This window comes from Ranitomeya variabilis, chromosome 1 (genome assembly GCF_051348905.1).
Source record: "Ranitomeya variabilis isolate aRanVar5 chromosome 1, aRanVar5.hap1, whole genome shotgun sequence".
Lineage (NCBI taxonomy): Eukaryota > Metazoa > Chordata > Amphibia > Anura > Dendrobatidae > Ranitomeya > Ranitomeya variabilis.
Window position 1 is genome coordinate 971,003,839 of NC_135232.1, and position 22,661 is coordinate 971,026,499.

Genomic DNA, 22,661 nt, shown 5'->3' on the forward strand with positions numbered 1-22,661 from the left:
TGCAGAATCTGCACAGAAAATTCCACAGGCAAATCCACAACGTGTGCACATACCCTAAAGTTGTTTTTGAGATATAAGTGACAGGAGTGGGCTAGTGTTCTTATGTGGGGTGTGAAGGAAAGAGCTGAATAAAAGATGACACCAAAATTGCCTTGCGCTGGTGTGTACTCCGGAGGACAGAGAATGAACTTCAATCCAATATTGCGTCCAGCATGCAGCCAGCGGGTAAGGAAAGGGTGAATCAAACACCCGAAAACCCCGCCCATATGACCCAAAACAGGTCCCGCCAAATTCAGGTGACAGGTTCCCTTTAAAATAAACACTCCTGTCATAGTGACATAATTTCAAGTGAATACAAAGCCAGAAATATATACAAGTGAAAAGAAACAAATGTATATAATGTCAGTGTACATCAAATCGTTATGAAAATTCACACCATTAGTGTTGGCTTTCAGAATCGAAATACAGTAGATAGTAAAGTACATTTTAACCACTAGCCGCATTTGTCAAACTTTTTTTTTTTTTTTTTTTAAGACTGGTTAGCGAGTTCATTGTGGAGAGAGAGATAGATAGATAGAGATATAGATAGATAGAGATATAGATAGATAGAGATATAGATAGATAGAGATATAGATAGATAGAGATATAGATAGATAGAGATATAGATAGATAGAGATATAGATAGATAGAGATATAGATAGATAGAGATATAGATAGATAGAGATATAGATAGATAGAGATATAGATAGATAGAGATATAGATAGATAGAGATATAGATAGATAGAGATATATATATATATATATATATATATATATATATATATATATATATATATATAGATATATATATATAGATATATATAGAGATACATATATATATATATATATAGAGATATATATGTAGAGATATATATATATAGATATATATTATAATTTACCTGCATAGTTTGCTACCTTACAAGTATAAAATCTTTCCTCAGTTTTCATTAGATTGGAAGACCCCTTCAATTGTCATTTACTTGATCAATGAGAGACTTATGTTTTGGCAACTCATATAACCAGCACTGGGAAGTGCGTGGTCTCTTCCTTTCTGGCATGTGAACAGGGACATAGGGGGTCCCCAGGCTCCTGACAGGGTCAAGTCCTCAAAAGTGGCATTAGCACTAGTGAAGAGTGAGTATACTTGTTGCTCGGGTCCAGTATTTGTTAGGGTATGTGCACACGTTGCGGATTTTGCTGCAGATCCGCAGCGTTTATGCAGCTGCGGGTCCGCAGCAGTTTCCCATGCGTTTACAGTTCAATGTAAACCTATGGGAAACCGAAAACGCTGTGCACATGCTGCGGAAAAAACCGCGCGACAACGCAGCGGTTTACAATCCGCAGCATGTCACTACTTTGTGCGGAATCGCGGTGATTCTGCACACATAGGAATGCATTGATCCGCTTACTTCCCGCATGGTGAGCATAGATTGTAAACCGCTGCGTTGTCGCGCGGACCTGCGATGACGTCGCGGTCACTTGACCATTACGTCACGAAGGTCCTTCTCGCGTAGCATCTTTGGAACCGGACCGCCGCGTGCAGTTCCGAGGAGATCGGGACGTCGGAGGGTGAGTATAACCATTTTTTTTATTATTTTTAACATTACTAATTTACTATTGATGCTGCATATGCAGCATCAATAGTAAAACAAGTGCAGGAGTAAACCCACAGCGGAAACCGCAAGACAAACCGCGATAAATCTGCAGGGATAACCGCAGCGGTTTTGCCCTGCAGATTTATCAAATCCGCTGCGGGACAACCCGCAGAGGACCCTTCCTACGTGTGCACATAGCCTTAGTGCCCGGAGATTTAGTTTTCGTCGCCGCAGCTGAAACATTTACAGCTGCTAGACAGGCTGAATACATGTGAAGATTCCCTAGCAACCAGGCAACCCCCACATGTACTCAGGCTGGCTATCAGCTGTAAATCATGCAGCTGCATTAACAAAAACTAAATCTCTGAGCACTAACAAATACTCAGACACCACCTCAGCGTGCTCTGGAAAACCTGAGCAACGAGTATACTTGCTCAACACTAATTAGCACCTATTATATTTGTAATAATAATCTTCATTTATATAGCGCCAACATATTCCGCAGCGCTTTACAGTTTAACAGTTTAAAACACAACAGTCATAAGTAACAACTTTAACAATACAATAATTAAAGCAAAATAAGACGACCCTGCTCGTGAGAGCTTACAATCTACAATGAGGTGGGGGAGATACAAAGTACAGGTGTGTGTTTACAATGATGTATTTACAATGATGGTCCAGCCATCTTGAGACGTACAGCATATACCTTCAGTATGCCATAAATGTGTCAGATGTGGACGACGCTTTGTTTTATGAGTTTTGGAATTGGTAAATTTGGTGTCTCCGCGGAGTATAAGCAGTACATCCCTTTCTAGAGCCAGATCCGATGTCTGTCGTTCTGTACGGCCCTGGCTCAGACCTCTCCCTGTGACACGCACACGCAGGTGGCAGTTACCGTGCTGTGTACCATGGCAGACTTTCTGCCCTAAGCTTCTTGACACACCTATCGTTTGTCTGACACACATTCATAATATTGGCGGCTCTAAAATGACCTCATGTTCACAGTTGGATATATCTCGGATTTTGATCATGGATTGGAATGTATTATATGTCTGATACACTTTTCTGTCAATGGCTCTAATCAAACTTAAAGTATATAACAGTATATAAAAATATAAAGAACTACGGCACTCCTTTTGGATAGGTAGGTGCACTGATAGGGTCCCAACCCTTTTTTTTTTTTTTTTTTATATATATATAAATAGTGGACTCTAGCACTGTTAATTGTGAGTAATGTACACGCTCCAAGGATTGTGCATAGACAAATTTTAACTTTTCGGTCTCCCTGACCTTCATCAGATATACACTAAAAAACAGATACACATATAGACAATTCATGTGACAAAAAGGAAGAACAAAAATTCCAATGCGGTCTAGCAGATAATTACCTAGATGAATGTGATTCATACAAATAAATTAAATCCGGCTCTTTAAATTTCATATAACAGCCTGAAATTATATAGAATAATCAGAATATGCAGCCAATATGCGGACTCCCAGCACATATGTAAGTACATGTGGTGTACATTATAGGATGTTTTATCAGTGTATTGAAAATGTTAGAATAGGCCTAATAGGCATAAGTTTAGCTGAACAACCTAATATGCACATTAGGATTGACTCCATAAGAGTGTGAAAAGGGAAGGAAGGGTTAATTACCAACCACATGTATAGGTGTGGGAACGTGGTATATAGTACAGAATCGCATGTGAATTATCCCTCAATGTTGATGCCCTTCCCCCTCCATGGATGGGAAGTCATTTACCTCAGAGTACATTGCTGCATTGGAGGCAATTATTTGTTATCGCACATTGCCATTCATTCCCCCCCTAACAAGTGCAGGGAATATAATATACATCTGTTTATAAGAAATGTGTTCATTCCTCTATTATTTGCAGATATTCCATGTTCATTCCCCACCTAATAAGCATAGGGAGTATAGTATTCATCTGTTTATAAGGAAGGTGTTCATTCCCTATGATCCACATACTGTATATTCCATGTCTAAGATGCTCATGTAGCCTATTATACCTCTTACATATATTCCATGTCTAAGATGCCCATGTGGCCTATTAAACCCCTTACATATATTCCATGTCTAAGATGCCCATGTAGCCTATTATACCTCTTACATATATTCCATGTCTAAGATGCCCATGTGGCCTATTATACCTCTTACAGATATTCCTTGTCTTAAGTATCCCATGTAGCCTATTATACCTCTTACATATATTACATGTCTAAGATGCCCATGTAGCCTATTATACCTCTTACATATATTCCTTGTCTAAGATGCCCATGTGGCCTATTAAACCCCTTACATATATTCCATGTCTAAGATGCCCATGTGGCCTATTATACCTCTTACATATATTCCATGTCTAAGATGCCCATGTGGCCTATTATACCTCTTACATATATTCCATGTCTAAGATGCCCATGTGGCCTATTATACCTCTTACATATATTCCATGTCTAATATGCCCATGTGGCCTATTATACCCCTTACATATATTCCATATCTAAGATGCCCATGTAGCCTATTATACCTCTTGCATATATTCCATGTCTAAGCTGCCCATGTAGCCTATTATACCTCTTGCATATATTCCATGTCTAAGATGCCCAAGTAGCCTATTATACTTCTTGCATATATTCCATGTCTAAGATGCTCATGTAGCCTATTATACCCCTCACATATATTCCATGTCTAAGATGCTCATGTAGCCTATTATACCTCTTACATACACTCACCGGCCACTTTATTAGATACACCATGCTAGTAACGGGTTGGACCCCCTTTTGCCTTAAGAACTGCCTCAATTCTTCGTGGCATAGATTCAACAAGGTGCTGGAAGCATTCCTCAGAGATTTTGGTCCATATTGACATGATGGCATCACGCAGTTGCCGCAGATTTGTCGGCTGCACATCCCAAAGATGCTCCATACAAGGCAGGATGGATCCATGCTTTCATGTTGTTTACGCCAAATTCTGACCCTACCATCCGAATGTCGCAGCAGAAATCGAGACTCATCAGACCAAGCAACGTTTTTCCAATCTTCTACTGTCCAATTTCGATGAGCTTGTACAAATTGTAGCCTCAGTTTCCTGTTCTTAGCTGAAAGGAGTGGTACCCGGTGTGGTCTTCTGCTGCTGTAGCCCATCTGTCTCAAAGTTCGACGCACTGTGCGTTCAGAGATGCTCTTAGGCCTACCTTGGTTGTAACGGGTGGCGATTTGAGTCACTGTTGCCTTTCTATCAGCTCGAACCAGTCTGCCCATTCTCCTCTGACCTCTGGCATCAACAAGGCATTTCCGCCCACAGAACTGCCGCTCACTGGATTTTTTTTCTTTTTCGGACCATTCTCTGTAAACCCTAGAGATGGTTGTGCGTGAAAATCCCAGTAGATCAGCAGTTTCTGAAATACTCAGACCAGCCCTTCTGGCACCAACAACCATGCCACGTTCAAAGGCACTCAAATCACCTTTCTTCCCCATACTAATGCTCGGTTTGAACTGCAGGAGATTGTCTTGACCATGTCTACATGCCTAAATGCACTGAGTTGCCGCCATGTGATTGGCTGATTAGAAATTAAGTGTTAACAAGAAGTTGGACAGGTGTACCTAATAAAGTGGCCGGTGAGTGTATATTCCATGTCTAAGATGCCCATGTAGGCTATTATACCCCTCACATATATTCCTTGGCTAAGATGCTCATGTAGCCTATTATACCCCTTACATATATTCCATGTCTAAGATGCCCATGTAGGCTATTATACCCCTCACATATATTCCATGTCTAATATGCCCATGTAGCCTATTATACCTCTTATATACAGTCATGGCCAAAAGTATTGACACCCCTGCAATTCTGTCAGATAATACTCAGTTTCTTCCTGAAAATGATTGCAAACACAAATTCTTTGGTATTATTATCTTCATTTAATTTGTCTTAAATGAAAAAACACAAAAAGAATTGTCCTAAAGCCAAATTGGATAAAATTCCACACCAAACATAAAAAAGGGGGTGGACAAAAGTATTGGCACCACTCGAAAAATCATGTGATGCTTCTCTAATTTGTTTAATTAACAGCACCTGTAACTTACCTGTGGCACCTAACAGGTGTTGGCAATAACTAAATCACATTTGCAGCCAGTTGACATGGATTAAAGTTGACTCAACCTCTGTCCTGTGTCCTTGTGTGTACCACATTGAGCATGGAGAAAAGAAAGAAGACCAAAGAACTGTCTGAGGACTTGAGAAACCAAATTGTGAGGAAGCATGATAATCTCAAGGCTACAAGTCCATCTCCAAAGACCTGAATGTTCCTGTGTCTACCATGCGCAGTGTCATCAAGAAGTTTAAAGCCTATGGCACTGTGGCTAACCTCCCTAGATGTGGACGGAAAAGAAAAATTGACAAGAGATTTCAACGCAAGATTGTGCGGATGTTGGATAAAGAACCTCGACTAACATCCAAATAAGTTCAAGCTGCCCTTCAGTCCGAGGGTACAACAGTGTCAACCCGCACTATCCATCGGCGTCTGAATGAAAAGGGACTGTATGGTAGGAGACCCAGGAAGACCCCACTTCTTACCCCGAGACATAAAAAAAGCCAGGCTGGAGTTTGCCAAAACTTACCTGAAAAAGCCTAAAACGTTTTGGAAGAATGTTCTCTGGTCAGATGAGACAAAAGTAGAGCTTTTTGGGCAAAGGCATCAACATAGAGTGTACAGGAGAAAAAAAGAGGCATTCAAAGAAAAGAACACGGTCCCTACAGTCAAACATGGCGGAGGTTCCCTGATGTTTTGGGGTTGCTTTGCTGCCTCTGGCACTGGACTGCTTGACCGTGTGCATGGCATTATGAAGTCTGAAGACTACCCATAAATTTTGCAGCATAATGTAGGGCCCAGTGTGAGAAAGCAGGGTCTCCCTCAGAGGTCATGGGCCTTCCAGCAGGACAATGACCCAAAACACACTTCAAAAAGCACTAGAAAATGGTTTGAGAGAAAGCCCTGGAGACTTCTAAGGTGGCCAGCAATGAGTCCAGACCTGAATCCCATAGAACACCTGTGGAGAGATCTAAAAATGGCAGTTTGGAGAAGGCACCCTTCAAATATCAGGGACCTGGATCAGTTTGCCCAAGAAGAATGGTCTAAAATTCCAGCAGAGCATTGTAAGAAACTCATTGATGGTTACCGGAAGCGGTTGGTCGCAGTTATTTTGGCTAAAGGTTGTGCAACCAAGTATTAGGCTGAGGGTGCCAATACTTTTGTCTGGCCCATTTTTGGAGTTTTGTGTGAAATGAACAATGTTTTGCTTTTTGCTTCATTCTCTTTTGTGTTTTTTCATTTAAGATAAATTAAATGAAGATAATAATACCAAAGAATTTGTGTTTGCAATCATTTTCAGGAGGAAACTGAGTATTATCTGACAGAATTGCAGGGGTGTCAATACTTTTGGCCATGACTGTATATTCCATGTCTAAGATGCCCATGTAGCCTTTTATACCTCTTACATATATTCCTTGTCTAAGATGCCCATGTGGCCTATTATATCTCTTACATATATTCCATGTCTAAGATGCCCATGTAGCCTATTATACCCCTCACATATATTCCAAGTCTAAGATGCCCATGTAGCCTATTATACTTCTTACATATATTCCTTGTCTAAGATGCCCATGTAGCCCATTATACCTCTTACATATATTTCTTGTCTAAGATGCCCATGTAGCCTATTATACCTCTTACAGATATTCCATGTCTAAGATGCCCATGTAGCCTATTATACCTCTTACATATATTCCATGTCTAAGATGCCCATGTAGCCTATTATACCCCTCACATATATTCCATGTCTAAGGTGCCCATGTGGCCTATTATACCTCTTAGGCTACGTTCACATTTGCGTTCGTCGCCGCATGCGTCATGCACCCCTATATTTAACATGGGGGCGCATAGACATGCGTTGCATTTGCGTTTTGTGACGCATGCGTCGCTGTGGTGCATGCGTCAGGGCGCAGAGAACGCAGCAAGTTGCAGTTTTTTCTGCGCCCAAAACCATGCAAAAGTGGACGCATGTGTCAAAAAACGCTGCGTTGTGCATGCGTTCACATTTGCGTTGTGCGTTGCGTCGCCGACGCTGCGGCGCACAACGCAAATGTGAACGTAGCCTTACATATATTCCTTGTCTAAGATGCCCATGTAGCCTATTATACCTCTTGCATATATTCCTTGTCTAAGATGCCCATGTAGCCTATTATACCTCTTACAGATATTCCTTGTCTAAGATGCCCATGTAGCCTATTATACCTCTTACAGATATTCCTTGTCTAAGATGCCCATGTAGCCTATTATACCTCTTACAGATATTCTTTGTCTTAAGTATCCCATGTAGCCTATTATACCTCTTACATATATTCCTTGTCTAAGATGCCCATGTAGCCTATTATACCTCTTACAGATATTCTTTGTCTTAAGTATCCCATGTAGCTTATTATACCTCTTACATATATTCCTTGTCTAAGATGCCCATGTAGCCTATTATACCTCTTACATATATTCCTTGTCTAAGATGCCCATGTAGCCTATTATACCTCTTACATATATTCCATGTCTAAGATGCCCATGTAGCCTATTATACCTCTTACATATATTCCATGTCTAAGATGCCCATGTAGCCTATTATACCTCTTACAGATATTCCTTGTCTTAAAGGGAACCTGTCACCACGTTTTTGGAAGATGGGATAAAAATAGCGTTAAATAGGGGCAGAGGTGGGCGTTACATTAGTGTGTTTGTTATGCGTTTATTACCCACCTAAGTTGCCGAAATACCTTTGCAAAGTCTCCGTTTTCGCCTGTCAATCAGGCTGGTCTGGTCAAAAGGGCGTGTTGTCTTCCCCCAGATTTTGCGTAGTTTTCCGTTGGTGGCGTAGTGGTGTGCGCATGCCCAAGGTCCCGAATCCTCTGCCAGGGGATTTAAAAGAGCGCGCTGTTCGTTATTTGATTGGTTATCGGTGGGCGCGGCTATCTTCCTTTGGCCGCGCGTGCGCAGAAGCGGCGCTCTGCTGGCAGCGGCTTCAGGAAAATGGCCGCCGCGATATCCACCTACGCACGCGCGGCATCCCGCGGCCATTTTCCTGAAGCCGCGGCCAGCAGAGCGCCGCTTCTGCGCACGCGCGGCCAAAGGAAGATGGCCGCGCCCACCGATCACCAATAAAATAACGAACAGCGCGCTCTTTTAAATCCCCTGGCAGAGGATTCGGGACCTTGGGCATGCGCACACCACTACGCCACCAACGGAAAACTACGCAAAATCTGGGGGAAGACAACACGCCCTTTTGACCAGACCAGCCTGATTGACAGGCGAAAACGGAGACTTTGCAAAGGTATTTCGGCAACTTAGGTGGGTAATAAACGCATAACAAACACACTAATGTAACGCCCACCTATGCCCCTATTTAACGCTATTTTTATCCCATCTTCCAAAAACGTGGTGACAGGTTCCCTTTAAGTATCCCATGTAGCCTATTATACCTTTCTCTCTTTTTTGACAGCTAAGTTATGTGAATTCCTTTTACTTATTTATTCCGTTGTTGTTTTTTTTTCTTGCCAGTATTGGAAGGCCTAGTGGGAAGGCCCTGCATCTCCAGCCCTCTGTCCTGGATTTTGGAGCCCAGTGAGTATACATTTAGAGCACTTCAAGAAGTACTTATTTTTGGTATTTATTTTAAATAGTAACATTCTTCAAATCTGTATAGGAATAACTCTTAAATCATTCTGTGTCATAGAGCCAGAGACACAGGTCACTTGCAGAACTTTCTCTAGTTACCATATTTTTCGGATTATAAGACACACTTTTATTCCCCCAAATTTTAGGGCAAAGTGGGGGGGTGCGTCTTATAATGCGAATCTGTGTGCTGTACTGTAGATGAGGGGGGCGGCTCTGGAGTGGTGTCAGGGGGCTGGAGTGGGCTGCCTGCAGCTGCAGAGATAGCGGGAGGTCATGTGCTCCTGCTCATTAGCCTCATGTAATATTCCGCTCATTAGCCTCATTTAATATTCACTGCACCCGCTGTCCATCACCTCAGTGCTGAAGCTGCGCCGAGTTGGTTAATGGGAATGGTGCATATTGCATGTGCATGCACTCTCCCCCCTCCCATCATGGATATGCCCCCCCGGTCACTCTGTATGCCCCCTGCTGGCACGCACATGAACCACTCGTCACTATATGCCCCCTGCTGGCACGCACATGAACCTCCTGTCACTATATGCCCCCTGCTGGCAGGCACATGATAAAATAACAAACGCTTAACGCACCTTCTGATAATGGCTGTGTTCCCAGTTCCCCCGTGGCTCTTCCTGGGTCTGTGCTGACATTCGATCATGTGATCGGCACAGCACAGTGATGTCATCACTGTATGCCCAAGTCACATGATCCGATGCCCGGGAAACAGGAAGCGCAACCGAGGAACTGAGAGCACGGAGCCATAATCAGAGCTTTGATATATTATCATGTGTGTGCCTGCAGGGGGGCATGTAGTGACTGGGGGGGCCATGTGTGTGCTAGCAGGGGGGCGGCAGTGTGCCAGCAGCACACGGGGGCAGGGTGCCAGCAGCACACGGGGGCAGTGTGCCAGGATGGGGGTTTTATAGATACCAGGATGAGGGACATATGATTTATAAGACAGACCCCATTTAACATAAAAAAATTATTTTTTTCTCCTCTTCTTCACCAAAATACGGTTAATCTCTGCCTATAAAGCCTATATGAAATACGCGACTAATTACTTGGTACACTCTGCTTTCAATACCTTATGCTGTTGCTTTCTACTACATTCTAGCCTAGTTTTGGGGACAGATTTATTTGAAAGTAATAGAAGAATTTCACATAATTGTTTCTCTGAAATAATGGCTAATAGAGACAAGTTTTTTTTTTCCCCTACAAAAGTAAAAAGCCTTTTTCTTCACATAAGGATGACGGTGCCAGGCTGTAATTTACACTCTTCATTCTTTTTCCAATGTTTGCAACTTTTTCCTAGTTACAGACTTTTTCTCCTGTCTTTTCAAGCTGTCATGTGTTTGCGCTTCATTCATTCGAAAGATGTCATCCCATGCATAGCTAGTCCTGCTCTCAATGGAAAAGTGGATACACCTGTATCCAGACTGTTGATGAACGTCCAGTATAAATCACAAACCTAAGCTGTGTATGTATATATATATATATATATACACACACACACACACACACACACACACACACACACACACACACACACACACACACACACACACACACACACGCACGTGTGTGTATGTTTTGAAATTGTAACATGCATCAAGAGTTTTGAATGCTGAAATGGGAACAAGAAAAATAATGTGTCTACTTTACTTTTCAGGTTGGTGGGTCTCCCCAAAGTGCAGTCATTCTGTGCTTTCAACCCTAGCAGGGACGCAGATATTGAAGTGAACTCCGTGTTTACAAGTGGTAGAAGTTTCCATGTGTCTCCTGTGCATAGCATGGTGAGTGTGGATGTGCTTTTGGAAACTATGTACTGGATAAGAGCCAAAACATTTAGCTTTTCTTGGCACGCATCTTCTATGTAGCAGCTCTTAGGGCGAGCCCTTTCCTAACATACAGTCACATTTCTCTCCTAGAGAATGACTTGATGTTTTTGATGTCCTGTACAAAGTGGGTCAGACATTTAGGACAACTGATTTTTCTTGCTGCTATCAGTTACTTTCTTCTGTGCAAGCAGAAGCTTTTGTGATAGCAGCCCTTTGACTAATTGGAGGGTGCAGGCACAGTCATAAATGGAGGACAGGAAATCCATTATATCGGACCTATAAAATATGAAAGCATGGAGGACATAATTTATTTCAATGTTTATTTCAGATTTTATAGCTACACTATATATATTTTTTTATATATAGCTTTGTTCACAGGGTCATTACTTCACCATTAAGGAATACCCCGTTTTTGAGTTTGTGAAGTTGGGTTTCCTGTCCCACATTTGTTACTGACTGCATCTAGGCATTAACACGCTCCCTGCCCTGAACCATGTGGGACTTTAACTCTGGTGAGCTGGACACCTTTCTTTATTGCCTGTACAGTCACCATTTTAATATTATGGTCCTGTAGATAAACTTTACAATAAAGACCATCTTGTGACAGATTAATGGTATTTGTTGCCTGAAATCAAGAGCATCCCAATCCTTCCCAAAACATTTGACCATGGCTGCCTTCAAATAGTTTCCTAGATTTTTCTCTTTCCAAAAACTGTAATGTAAGGCATCAATTTATCATTTTTTTCCGTTATCGGATTTCTTTAATGGGAAGGAATTTAGATTTCAAGCATTTCATTTTAAACTTTTAGGGGCCAATTCATCAAACAGAATTCACCAGAATTCTCACATAAAATTATTTGAAATGTTGCAAACTGCATGCCCAACGCATAATTTTGTAATACATTTTGATAATTGTGTCACTTTTACACCAATCTTGGTCTTTTTTTAAAGGGAACCTGTCACCCCCCAGGGCCTATTAAAGTAAAAGAGCCACCTTGAGCAGCACTAAGGCTGCATTCTGTGAAGGTGGCTCTTATGTTTATTATCACTAGGAACGCTGAAATAATGAGTTTTATAAATTTCTGAATCTGGTGCCTGCGCAGTGAGGATCTCTGGAGGAAAGAGGCGGAGGGAGATGGGGACAGGCGCAGAGATCCTCACTGCACAGGTGCCAGATTCCCAGCCCCGCAGTGTGAATACATCATAACACACTTCGGGGCGGGATCTGGGGCCTCCGCTACACCCAGGCGCGATATCCTTACATCACCTGATGTAAGTTCCCAGGCAGCGCTGATTGCAGAGCGCAGGCACCGGTGACATCACGAGAAAGAGAGGAGGCGGCACCCAGATGCCAGAAGGGGATGATGGACGGGTGCGAGGCGGTTGAGTCATGGGGAGAAAACATACCTCCCTGACTCATTAGAGGTATGACGGGAAATTTATAAAACTCACTAGATGGTGGCCCGATTCTAACGCATCGGGTATTCTAGAATCTGCATGTCCACGTAGTATATTGCCCAGTCACGTAGTATATTGCCCAGTCACGTAGTATATTGCCCAGTCACGTAGTATATTGCCCAGTCACGTAGTATATTGCCCAGTCACGTAGTATATTGCCCGGTCATTAGATTTTTTTTTACTATTGACGCTGCATAGGCAGCATCAATAGTAAAAACTTGGTCACACAGGGTTAATAGCGGCGGTTACGGAGTGCGTTACCCGCGGCATAACGCGGCCCGTTACCGCCGGCATTAACCCTGTGTGACCGGAGGGGAGTATGCAGGCGCCGGGCACTGAGTGCGGGGAGTAAGGAGCGGCCATTTTCTTCTGGACTGTGCGCGTCGCTGATTGGTCGTGGCAATGGTCGTGGGCGTTTTGCCACGACCAATCAGCGACTTGGATTCCATGACAGATAGAAGTCGCGACCAATGAATATCCGTGACAGAAAGAAGGACAGACAGACGGAAGTGACCCTTAGACAATTATATAGTAGATTATTTCAGCATTCCTAGGGATAATAAACATAAGAGCCACCTACACAGAATGCAGCCTTAGTGCTGCTGAAGGTAGCTCTTTTACTTTAATAGGCCGGGGGGGGGGACAGGTTCCCTTTAAGCAACTTTTTGGAAATGTAAGCACTTACCGTACATACTCGAGTATAAGCTGAGAATTTCAGCCCATTTTTTTTTTAGGCTGAAATTCCCCCTCTCGGCTTCTACTCGAGTCATTCCCAGGGGTTAGTCATACAACAACAGTCGCACTCAAAGAAAGGTTTTCGAAGATTTTGGTTTTGTCTGAAAATTGTGGATTTATTTATTACATTCCCAGCGGTTGGCAGGGAAGGGGGAGCGGCAGGTGTCTAATAATACTCACTTGCTCCTGGCGCTGTCCCTGGTTCTCCGGCGCTGACAGCTTCTTCCTGTATTGAGCGGTCACATGGTACCGCTCATTACAGTAATGAATATAGACTTGACTCCACTCCCATAGGGGTGGAGCCGCATATTCATTACTGTAATGAGCGGTATCATGTGACCACTCAATTCAAGAAGCTGTCAGCGCCTGAAGAACCAGGGACCTGCAGAGACCGCGCCAGGAGCAGGTGAGTATAACGGGGGCATTGCGAATGTTCACCTGTCCCCCGTTCCACTGTCGGCGCCGCTGTGTCTTCTGCGTCCTCTACAGTGACGCTTGGGTCAGAGGGCGCGATGGCGCGATTAATGTGCGCGCCGCCCTCTGCCTGGACAGTCAGTGCAGAGGACGCGGAAGACACAGCGGCGCTCAGCGGTGGAACGGGAAAGGTGAGTATAGCAAGAGCTTTGGGCTGCTCTGTAATGCTGTAGATAAGCCCCCGATGTATCCTAAAGATGAGAAAAAGAGGTTAGATTATACTCACGCTGGCGGTCCGATCCGGTGGGCGTCGCGGTCCAGTCCGGGGCCTCCCATCTTCATAGGATGATGTCCTCTTTTGGTCTTCACGCTGTGGCTTTGGCGCAGGCGTACTTTGTCTGCCCTGTTGAGAGTAAAGTACTGCAGTGCGCAGGCGCCGGGAAAAGTCAGAGAGGCCCGGCGCCTGCGCACTGCAGTACTTTGCTCTGCCCTCAACAGGGCAGACAAAGTACGCCTGCGCCGGAGCCGCAGCGTGAAGACCAGAAGAGGACGTCATCTGATGAAGATAGGAGGCGCCGGACCGGACCAGGACCACCCCTGGATGAGTATAATCTAACCTCTTTTTCTTATCTTTTAGGATACATCGTGGGCTTATCTACAGCATTCCAGAATGCTGTAGATAAGCCCCTGATGCTGGTGGGCTTAGCTCACCCTCGATTTTGGGGGTGACAGGTTCTCTTTAATGGTTGGTAAGATTTTCTTTTCCTGAAATTTTGTGCCCTTTTTTTCATCCACCCATACTTTTAAACATTGTGGCCAAAGAATTCTGTTTTAACCTGATCGCTGGTCTATAGGACTTGTTTCCAAAATGCGTCTGGACTTTTTACATGTTCTTTTGCATACATACTTCTGAATTTTGGGGTGAGGATGCTGGAGAGGTTTTTTTCTGATTTTCTTCCATCAAGGCCAAATTTATGCATGTGTCTCTGAACAGAACATTGTGCCACAACTCCAAAGTCTGCTAAATATTTCTAAAGTTTTTTTGCAGTTTTTTTGCAGTTTTATTTGCAGTCAAGCTAGGGTTCTGATTTGCCTCTCTAGAAATCATACGAGCAGCTCTCACTTAAATTTTGCTTCGTCTTCCAGACCTTACCTTCACTTCTGCTGTTCCTGTCAACTGCCATTTCTTAATTACATTTTGAACTGAGGAAAGGGCAATTTGAAAACGCTTTGCCATCTTCTTATAGCCTTCTCCTGCTTTCTTATTTTCAGAGTGCTAGGCAGCTGCTTAGAGGAACGCATGGCTGCTATTTTTCCTACAAGGATAGAGGAGGTTGCGTTTTTATAAGGCTGAGAAATTTGCATCATCTTGTCTTTCCCAACAAGAATAGTGAGCAAGCCATAACCCTAACAGGCTAAATAACATCTGAAACCTTGGTCAAAGTGATGGGAGCACACAAATTTCCAATGGTGCCCAACTTTTGCATGGACCCATTTTCGTTTTTGTACTTTTTTAAAAAAATGTGTCTCTCTCTCACCGTTGCACCACACACTCTATATGCCGTAGCCAACACTCACTCTCACACATGCACACTTACACTCACTAATACTAACATTCACACACACACTCTCACATATTCACTCACTCTTTCACGCTCACATTCACACTAGCACTCTCAAAGTCCTACTCTCTCACTTTCACACTCACTCACGCTTTCGCTCTCACGCTTTCATACTCACACTTTCACACTCTTTCACGCACTCTCACGCAGCCTCTTGCGCAGTACCACCAGCGGAACACTGTCGCGAACATGCCGCCGCCTATATCAGCCGAATGATTCACTGACTGCCGCCATCTTTGTACAGGAGGAGCGCATGCTCAGTTTTAATGTGACCGGCACTATCTGTCTGCACAAAGACGGCGGTGTCCTGATTTACTGCGCCTGAGCGAATTACGCGCAGGTGCAGTGAATCATTCGGCTGATTCCGGCGGCAGATGCATAACGTGTCTACAGGCAGAGGAAACCAGTCACATTAAAGGGGTTTTCACACGAACGAAAGTTCATTTTAAAAATTGACTGTCTGACCGTGTACAGAGCATTCCATAGCTCCTAGGCAGGGAGTAAGCAAAAGACAAAACTGACATTACAGCAGGGGATCACAGTGGATTCATTTTGTGAGGTAAAATATTTTTTAAAAACAGTCAGTGACACGTCGCACATCTGCCTCCAGGATCAGCCGAATGATTCACTGCACCTGTACTTAATTCGCGCGGGCGCAGTAAATCAGACCGTCGCCATCTATGTGCAGACAGATAGCGGCGGTCACATTAAAACTGCTCATGCACTCCTGTACAAAGGTGGCGGCAGTCGGTGAAATATTCGTCTGATCCCGGCAGCGGCGTGTTCGCGAAGGTGTTCCGCTGGTGGTACCGTGCAAGAGGCTGTGAGAGTGTGAATGTGTGGTGCGTACGGCATATAGTGTGTGTGGTGCGACGGTGTAATGCTGGTGGTACCATGCAATAGGTTGGTACCAGCAGCAGTTTCCATATTGAGACACCCATGTGTGTTCCCCAACTCTAGTCCTCAAGAGCCACCAACAGAACATAATTTCAGGATTTCCTTAGTATTGCCTAGGTGATGGAAGTATTGCCTGTCCAGGTGATGCAATTGTTACCTGGGCAATTCTAAGAAATTCTGAAAACATGACCTATTGGTGGCTTTTGAGGACTGCAGCTGGGGAACACTGACATACACTATATAAAAAGACAGATATGCATGTTTGTTTCAATATCTGATGTGAAATCAGAATAAACCTTTCCCGGTTTAGGTCAATTAGGATTATCATAATTAATGAAATTTGCCAAATGCCAGAATAATGAGCGAGGGAGAAAATGTTTTTAAGGCATTTTTTATTACTTACTGCAAAGATAAAAATTTACATACACTAAGATTACTATGCCTTTAAACAATTCTGGACTGCTCATATGATGATGTCATGTGTTTAGAAGCTTCTGAGTTAAAGACACACCTGTGGATGTATTTTAATGCACAACCTGAAACACACTGCTTCTTTGTGTAGCATCATGGAAAAGTCTCAAGAAATCAGCCAAGGTATCTGGAAGAAAATTGTGGACTTGCACAAGTCTGGCTCATTTTTGGGTACAATTTCAAAATACCTGAAAGTGCCTTGTTCATCTATACCAACAATTATACCATGCAAGTGCAAACAAGATGGGAATGTCCAGCAATCTAACAGCTCAGGGAGGAGACGGGTTCTGTGTCCCAGAGATGAACGTGCTTTGGTCTGACATGTACATATCAACCCAAGTACAAAAGCAAAAGACCTTGTGAAGCTGATGGTGGAAGCTGGCAAGATTGTGTCAATATCCACAGTGAAATGAGTACTGTATATCAACATGGGCTGAAAGGCCTCTGTGCCAGGAAGAAGCCATTACTCCAAAAGAAACATAAAAAAGCCAGATTAACCCCTTCATGACCGTGGGATTTTTCGTTTTTCCTTGTTCGTTTTTCACTCCCCTCCTTCCCAGAGCCATAACTTTTTTATTTTTCCATCAAATTGGCCATATGAGGGCTTATTTTTGGCGGGACGAGTTGTACTTTTGAACGACCTCATTGGTTTTACCATGTCGTGTACTAGAAAACAGGAAAAAAATTCCAAGTGTGGTGAAATTGCAAAAAAAGTGCAATCCCACACTTGTTTTTTGCTTGGCTTTTTTTCTAGGTTCACTAAAAGCTAAAACTGACCTGCCATTATGATTCTCCAGGTCATTACGAGTTCATAGATACCTAATATGACTAGGTTATTTTTTACCTAAGTGGTGAAAAAAAATTCCAAATTGCTAAAAAAAAATAAATAAATAAAATTGTGCCATTTTCCGATACTCGTAGCGTCTCCATTTTTCATGATCTGGGGTCGGTTGAGGGCTTATTTTTTGCGTGCCGAGCTGGCGTTTTTAATGATTCCAATTCGGTGCAGATACGTTCTTTTGATCGCCCGTTATTGCATTTTAATGCAATGTCGCGGCGACCAAAAAAAACGTAATTCTGGCGTTTAGATTTTTTTTCTCGGTACGCCGTTTAGCGATCAGGTTAATGCTTTTTTTTATTGATAGATCGGGCGATTCTGAACGTGGCGATACCAAATATGTGTAGATTTGATTTTTTTTTTATTGATTTATTTTGATCGGGGCGAAAGGGGGGTGATTTAAACTTTTATATTTTTTTAATTTTTTTCACATTTTTTTTAACTTTTTTTTTTTTACTTTTGCCATGCTTCAATAGCCTCCATGGGAGGCTAGAAGCAGGCACAGCACGATCGCCTCTGCTACATAGCAGCGATCATCAGATCCCTGCTATGCAGCAGAAATGCAGGTGTGCTGTGAGCGCCAACCACAGGGTGGCGCTCACAGCTGCTGGAGATCAGTAACCATAGAGGTCTCAAGGACCTCTATGGTTACCATTCTGAAGCATCGCCGACCTCCGATCATGTGACGGGGATCGGCGATGACGTCATTTCCGGCCGCCCGGCCGGATGCGGTAGTTAAATGCCGCTGTCTGCGTTTGACAGCGGCATTTAACTAGTTAATAGCGGCGGGTGAATCGCGATTTCACCCGCCGCTATTGCGGGCACATGTCGGCTGTTCAAAACAGCTGACATGTCCCGGCTTTGTTGCGGGCTCACCGCGGAGCCCTGCATCAGAGCAGGGGAGCTGACATCGGACGTACTATCCCATCCGATGTCAGTAAGGGGTTAATGTTTGCAAATGCACAGAGGAACAAAGAATTAATTTTTGGAGACATGTCGTGTGGTCTGATGGAACTAAAATTTAACTTTTTGGGCATAATGACCATTGTTACGTTTTGGAGGAAAAAGGGAGAAGCTTGGAAACCTAAGAATACCATCACATCTGTGAAACACAAGGGTGTCAGCATCATGTTGTGGGGGTTGTTTTGTTGCAGGAGGGACTGGTGCACTTCACAAAATAGATGGCATCATGAGAGAAGAAGGTTATGTGGCAATACTGAAGCAACATCTCAACACATCAGCCAGGAAGTTAAAGCTTGGGTGCAAATCGGTCTGAAAAATGGACAGTGACCTGAAGCATACTGCAAAAATAGTAACAAAGTGGCTTAAGGATAACAAAGTTAATGTTTGGGAGAGGCCATCACAAAGCCCTGATCTCAATCCTATTGAAAATTTATGGGCAAAGCTGAAAAGTCAGGTGCGAGCAACCATATCTCCCAAGCAGCATGCCCGCTGTCTTGGGGTCATATTCAACACCGAACTTTCCTTTACTCCCTATATCCGATCACTCACTCGCTCTTGTCACCTGCATCTTAAAAACATCTCCAGAATCCGACCTTTTCTCACCTTTGAAACTGCTAAGACTCTTACTGTCGCTCTTATTCATTCTCGTCTGGACTACTGCAACTCGGTCTCCCTCTTACCAAACTTTCTCCTCTCCAATCCATCTTGAATGCGGCAGCCAGGGTCATATTTCTGTCCAACCGCTTCACCGATGCCTCCATCTTGTGCCAGTCATTACACTGGCTACCCATTCGCTACAGGGTCCAGTATAAACTCATCTCTCTCACCCACAAAGCTCTCCACAGTTCTGCACCCCCTTATATATCCTTTCTCATCTCTGTCTATCGCCCTACACGTGCCCTCCGTTCTACAAATGACCTAAGGCTAACATCCCCCGTAATCCGAACCTCGCACCTCCGTCTACAAGACTTCTCTCGTGCTGCGCCAGCTCTCTGGAATGCACTTCCCCAGACGATCAGGCTGATACCTAGCCCCAACCTATTCAAGCGCGCTTTAAAAACCCATCTCTTCAAACAAGCCTACCACACCAACTACTCAGTAAACTAACTTTGCCCTGTTCCCTCCTTCCAAATATTATTCTAAATCTGCACCCTACTATTCATCTGTCTCCACACCCTCCATGCACACGATAACTGCACTTGATACTTGACTATTGCACTTAAACACACGGGCTGATGACCGGATCATGCAGCTTTATATTAAAATCCCTATTTATTATAATTGCCAGACCTGAAATAACAATCACTTTTGACCTATTGTGTCCCCCCATTTCCTTGTAGATTGTAAGCTTGCGAGCAGGGACCTCACTCCTAATGTCACTGTTTGAATTGTCTTAACTTGTATTGAATTTGTCTGTATATGTCCCCGCTTAATTGTAAAGTGCTGCGAAATATTTTGGCGCTATATAAATAAAAATTATTATTATTATTATGGCGCACTGCAAACCTGGATCAGTTACACCAATTTCAGTAATTCAGTTTACGGGCAATGGTATCAAATACTACAGAAATGTATGTAAACTTTTGACTTTGCAGTAAGTAATACAAATGCCTTAAAACATTCTCTCTTTCATTATTCTGGCATATGGAAAATATTAATAATTATGGTAATCCTACTTGACCTAAAACGGGAAAGGTTTATTCTGATTTCATGTCAGATATTGAGGAAATAACTATAAACATAAGGATGAATGACCTCGGGGAGATCAAAACATCCAACACCACGGAGACACCATCACGTGTTTCTCAACGCAGTGATCCAGAACACTGCCCCCATCCCAGTGTTCTGGGTCACTGCGTTGAGAAACACGTGATGGTGTCTCCGCGGTGTTGGATGTTTTGATCTCCCAGAGGTCATTCATCCTTATGTTTATAGTCTCTTCACTAGGCACTGCTCATAATAGCCAGTTTCCTACTCCACACTGATGAGGGGCAAATACCCCGAAGCAGCTGTCTGTGGATGGATACCATGTTTTGGCATAGGTGGTTTTCCTTTATTGGATGCTGCCCTTCCCGTGGTTGTTCCTTCCCGGTGAAAGACCTGGCTATTCATTGCTTGCGTTGAGAAACACATGATGGTGTCTCCGTGGCTTTTCTACAGATATTGAGGAAAAACATGCATGTGTGTCTTTATATTTAACCCCTTCCCGACCTATGACGCATATGCTGCGTCATGAAAGTCGGTGCCAATCCGACCTGTGATGCAGCGTATGCGTCATGGTTGGATTGCGTTCCTGCGGGTTGGGTGACCGGGGTCACTGAAATGTCACCCGACCCGCAGGTACGCGAGGACTTCTAGTCCTAGTTCTGACCCCAGGTGTGATGGCTTTGCCCCCCGTGGCCACGATCGCTTCTGTGATCTGTTTCACCCCTCCAGCTCTGATTGGAGCTAGCGTCCATGTGACGCTAACCCTCAATAAGATGCGGAGGGGCGGAGTGAAACTTAGCTGCCATCACTCTCCAGCTTCATCCCTTCCGTGGAAGCTGGAGAGTGAGGTTCCTGATCGCCGCCATTCGGTGCTCCCCTCTGCTGCCCCCTGCTCCTCCTGCCGTCCGATTCCAAACACCCCCCCCCCCCCCCGACCTCCTCTCCCTCCCCGGTAATAACCCTTCGGCCCCAGTGATCACCCTTCCCTGCTACTGCTGCAGGCTCCTACATCTCCTCAGCCCCCTCCTGCCCCCCGCTCCTGACAGCGCCCCTCCTGCCCCCGGTGATCGCCCTGATCACCCCCTGCCCCACTGATCACCCCCCCCGATGCTGCTGCTGGCTCCTTCCGGCTCCTGCATCTCCTCAGCCCCCTGTGCGCCGCTGATTGCCCCGCTGATTGCCCCCCTGCCCTGCTGATTGCCCCTCCTGCTCTGCTGATTGCCCCTCCTGCCCTGCTGATTGCCCCTCCTGCCCCGCTGATTGCCCCCGCCCCGCTGATTGCCACCCTGCCCCGCTGATTGCCCCCCTGCCCCGCTGATCACCCACCCTTGCTGCTGTCGGCTCCTGCATCTCCTCAGCCTCCCGTGCCTGACAGCCCCCCCCCCCTGCCCCGGTGATCACCCCTCTGCCCCGCTGATCTTCCCCGGTGGTCACCCCTCTGCCCTGCTGAACTTCCCCGGTGATCACCCCCCTGCCCCAGTGATCACCCCTCCCACCTCAGTTTTGCCATTAGGGTTAGAGTTTGGCTAAAGTTAGGGTTGGGGCTAAAATTGGGGTTAGGGTTGGGGCTAAAATTAGGGTTGGGGCTAAAGTTAAGGTTGGGATTAGGGGTAGAGTTGGGATTAGGGTTAGGGGTCTGTTGGGGTTAGGGTTGGAGTTAGAGTTGGGGGTTTCCACTGTTTAGGCACATCAGGGGCTCTCCAAATGCGACATGATGCCCACGGACCATTCCATCAAAGTCTGCATTCCAAAACATCACTACTTCCCTTCTGAGCCCCAACGTGTGCCCAAACAGTGGTTCCCCCCACATATAGGGTACCAGCGTACTCAAGACAAACTGGACAACAACTTTTGGGGTCCATTTTTTCTATTCTGTTACCCTTGTGAAAATAAAAAATTGCGGGTTAAAAAATCATTTTTGTGGAAAGCAAAATGATTTTTTTATTTTCACGGCTCTGCGTAAAGGTACCTTCACACGAAACGACATCGCTAGCGATCCATGACGTTGCAGCGTCCTGGATAGCGATATTGTTTCGTTTGACACGCAGCAGCGATCAGGATCCTGCTGTGATGTCGCTGGTCGCTGAATAAAGTCCAGAACTTTATTTGGTCGTCCGATCGCTGTGTATCGTTGTGTTTGAAAGCAAAAGCAACGATACCCAGCGATGTTTTACACTGGTAACCAGGGTAAACATCGGGTTACCAAGCGCAGGGCCGCGCTTAGTAACCCGATGTTTACCCTGGTTACCAGCGTAAAAGTAAAAAAAACAAACAGCACATACTTACATGCGTCCCCCAGCGTCCGCTTCCTGACACTTACTGAGCGCCGGCACCTAAAGTGAAAGTGAAA

At 44.4% G+C, this 22,661-nt stretch overlaps 1 protein-coding gene across 3 annotated transcripts in view; it reads left to right on the plus strand.

Annotated features, from left to right (window-relative positions):
- TMEM131L (transmembrane 131 like) overlaps positions 1 to 22,661 on the plus strand; it is a 161,739-nt gene that overhangs the window by 50,581 nt on the left and 88,497 nt on the right. For all 3 annotated transcript variants that reach the window (XM_077279362.1, XM_077279361.1, XM_077279363.1), the window contains 2 exons: positions 9,255 to 9,317; positions 11,038 to 11,161. In XM_077279362.1, coding sequence (XP_077135477.1) covers positions 9,255 to 9,317; positions 11,038 to 11,161 — 187 coding nt within the window. The remainder of the gene's footprint in view (positions 1 to 9,254; positions 9,318 to 11,037; positions 11,162 to 22,661) is intronic.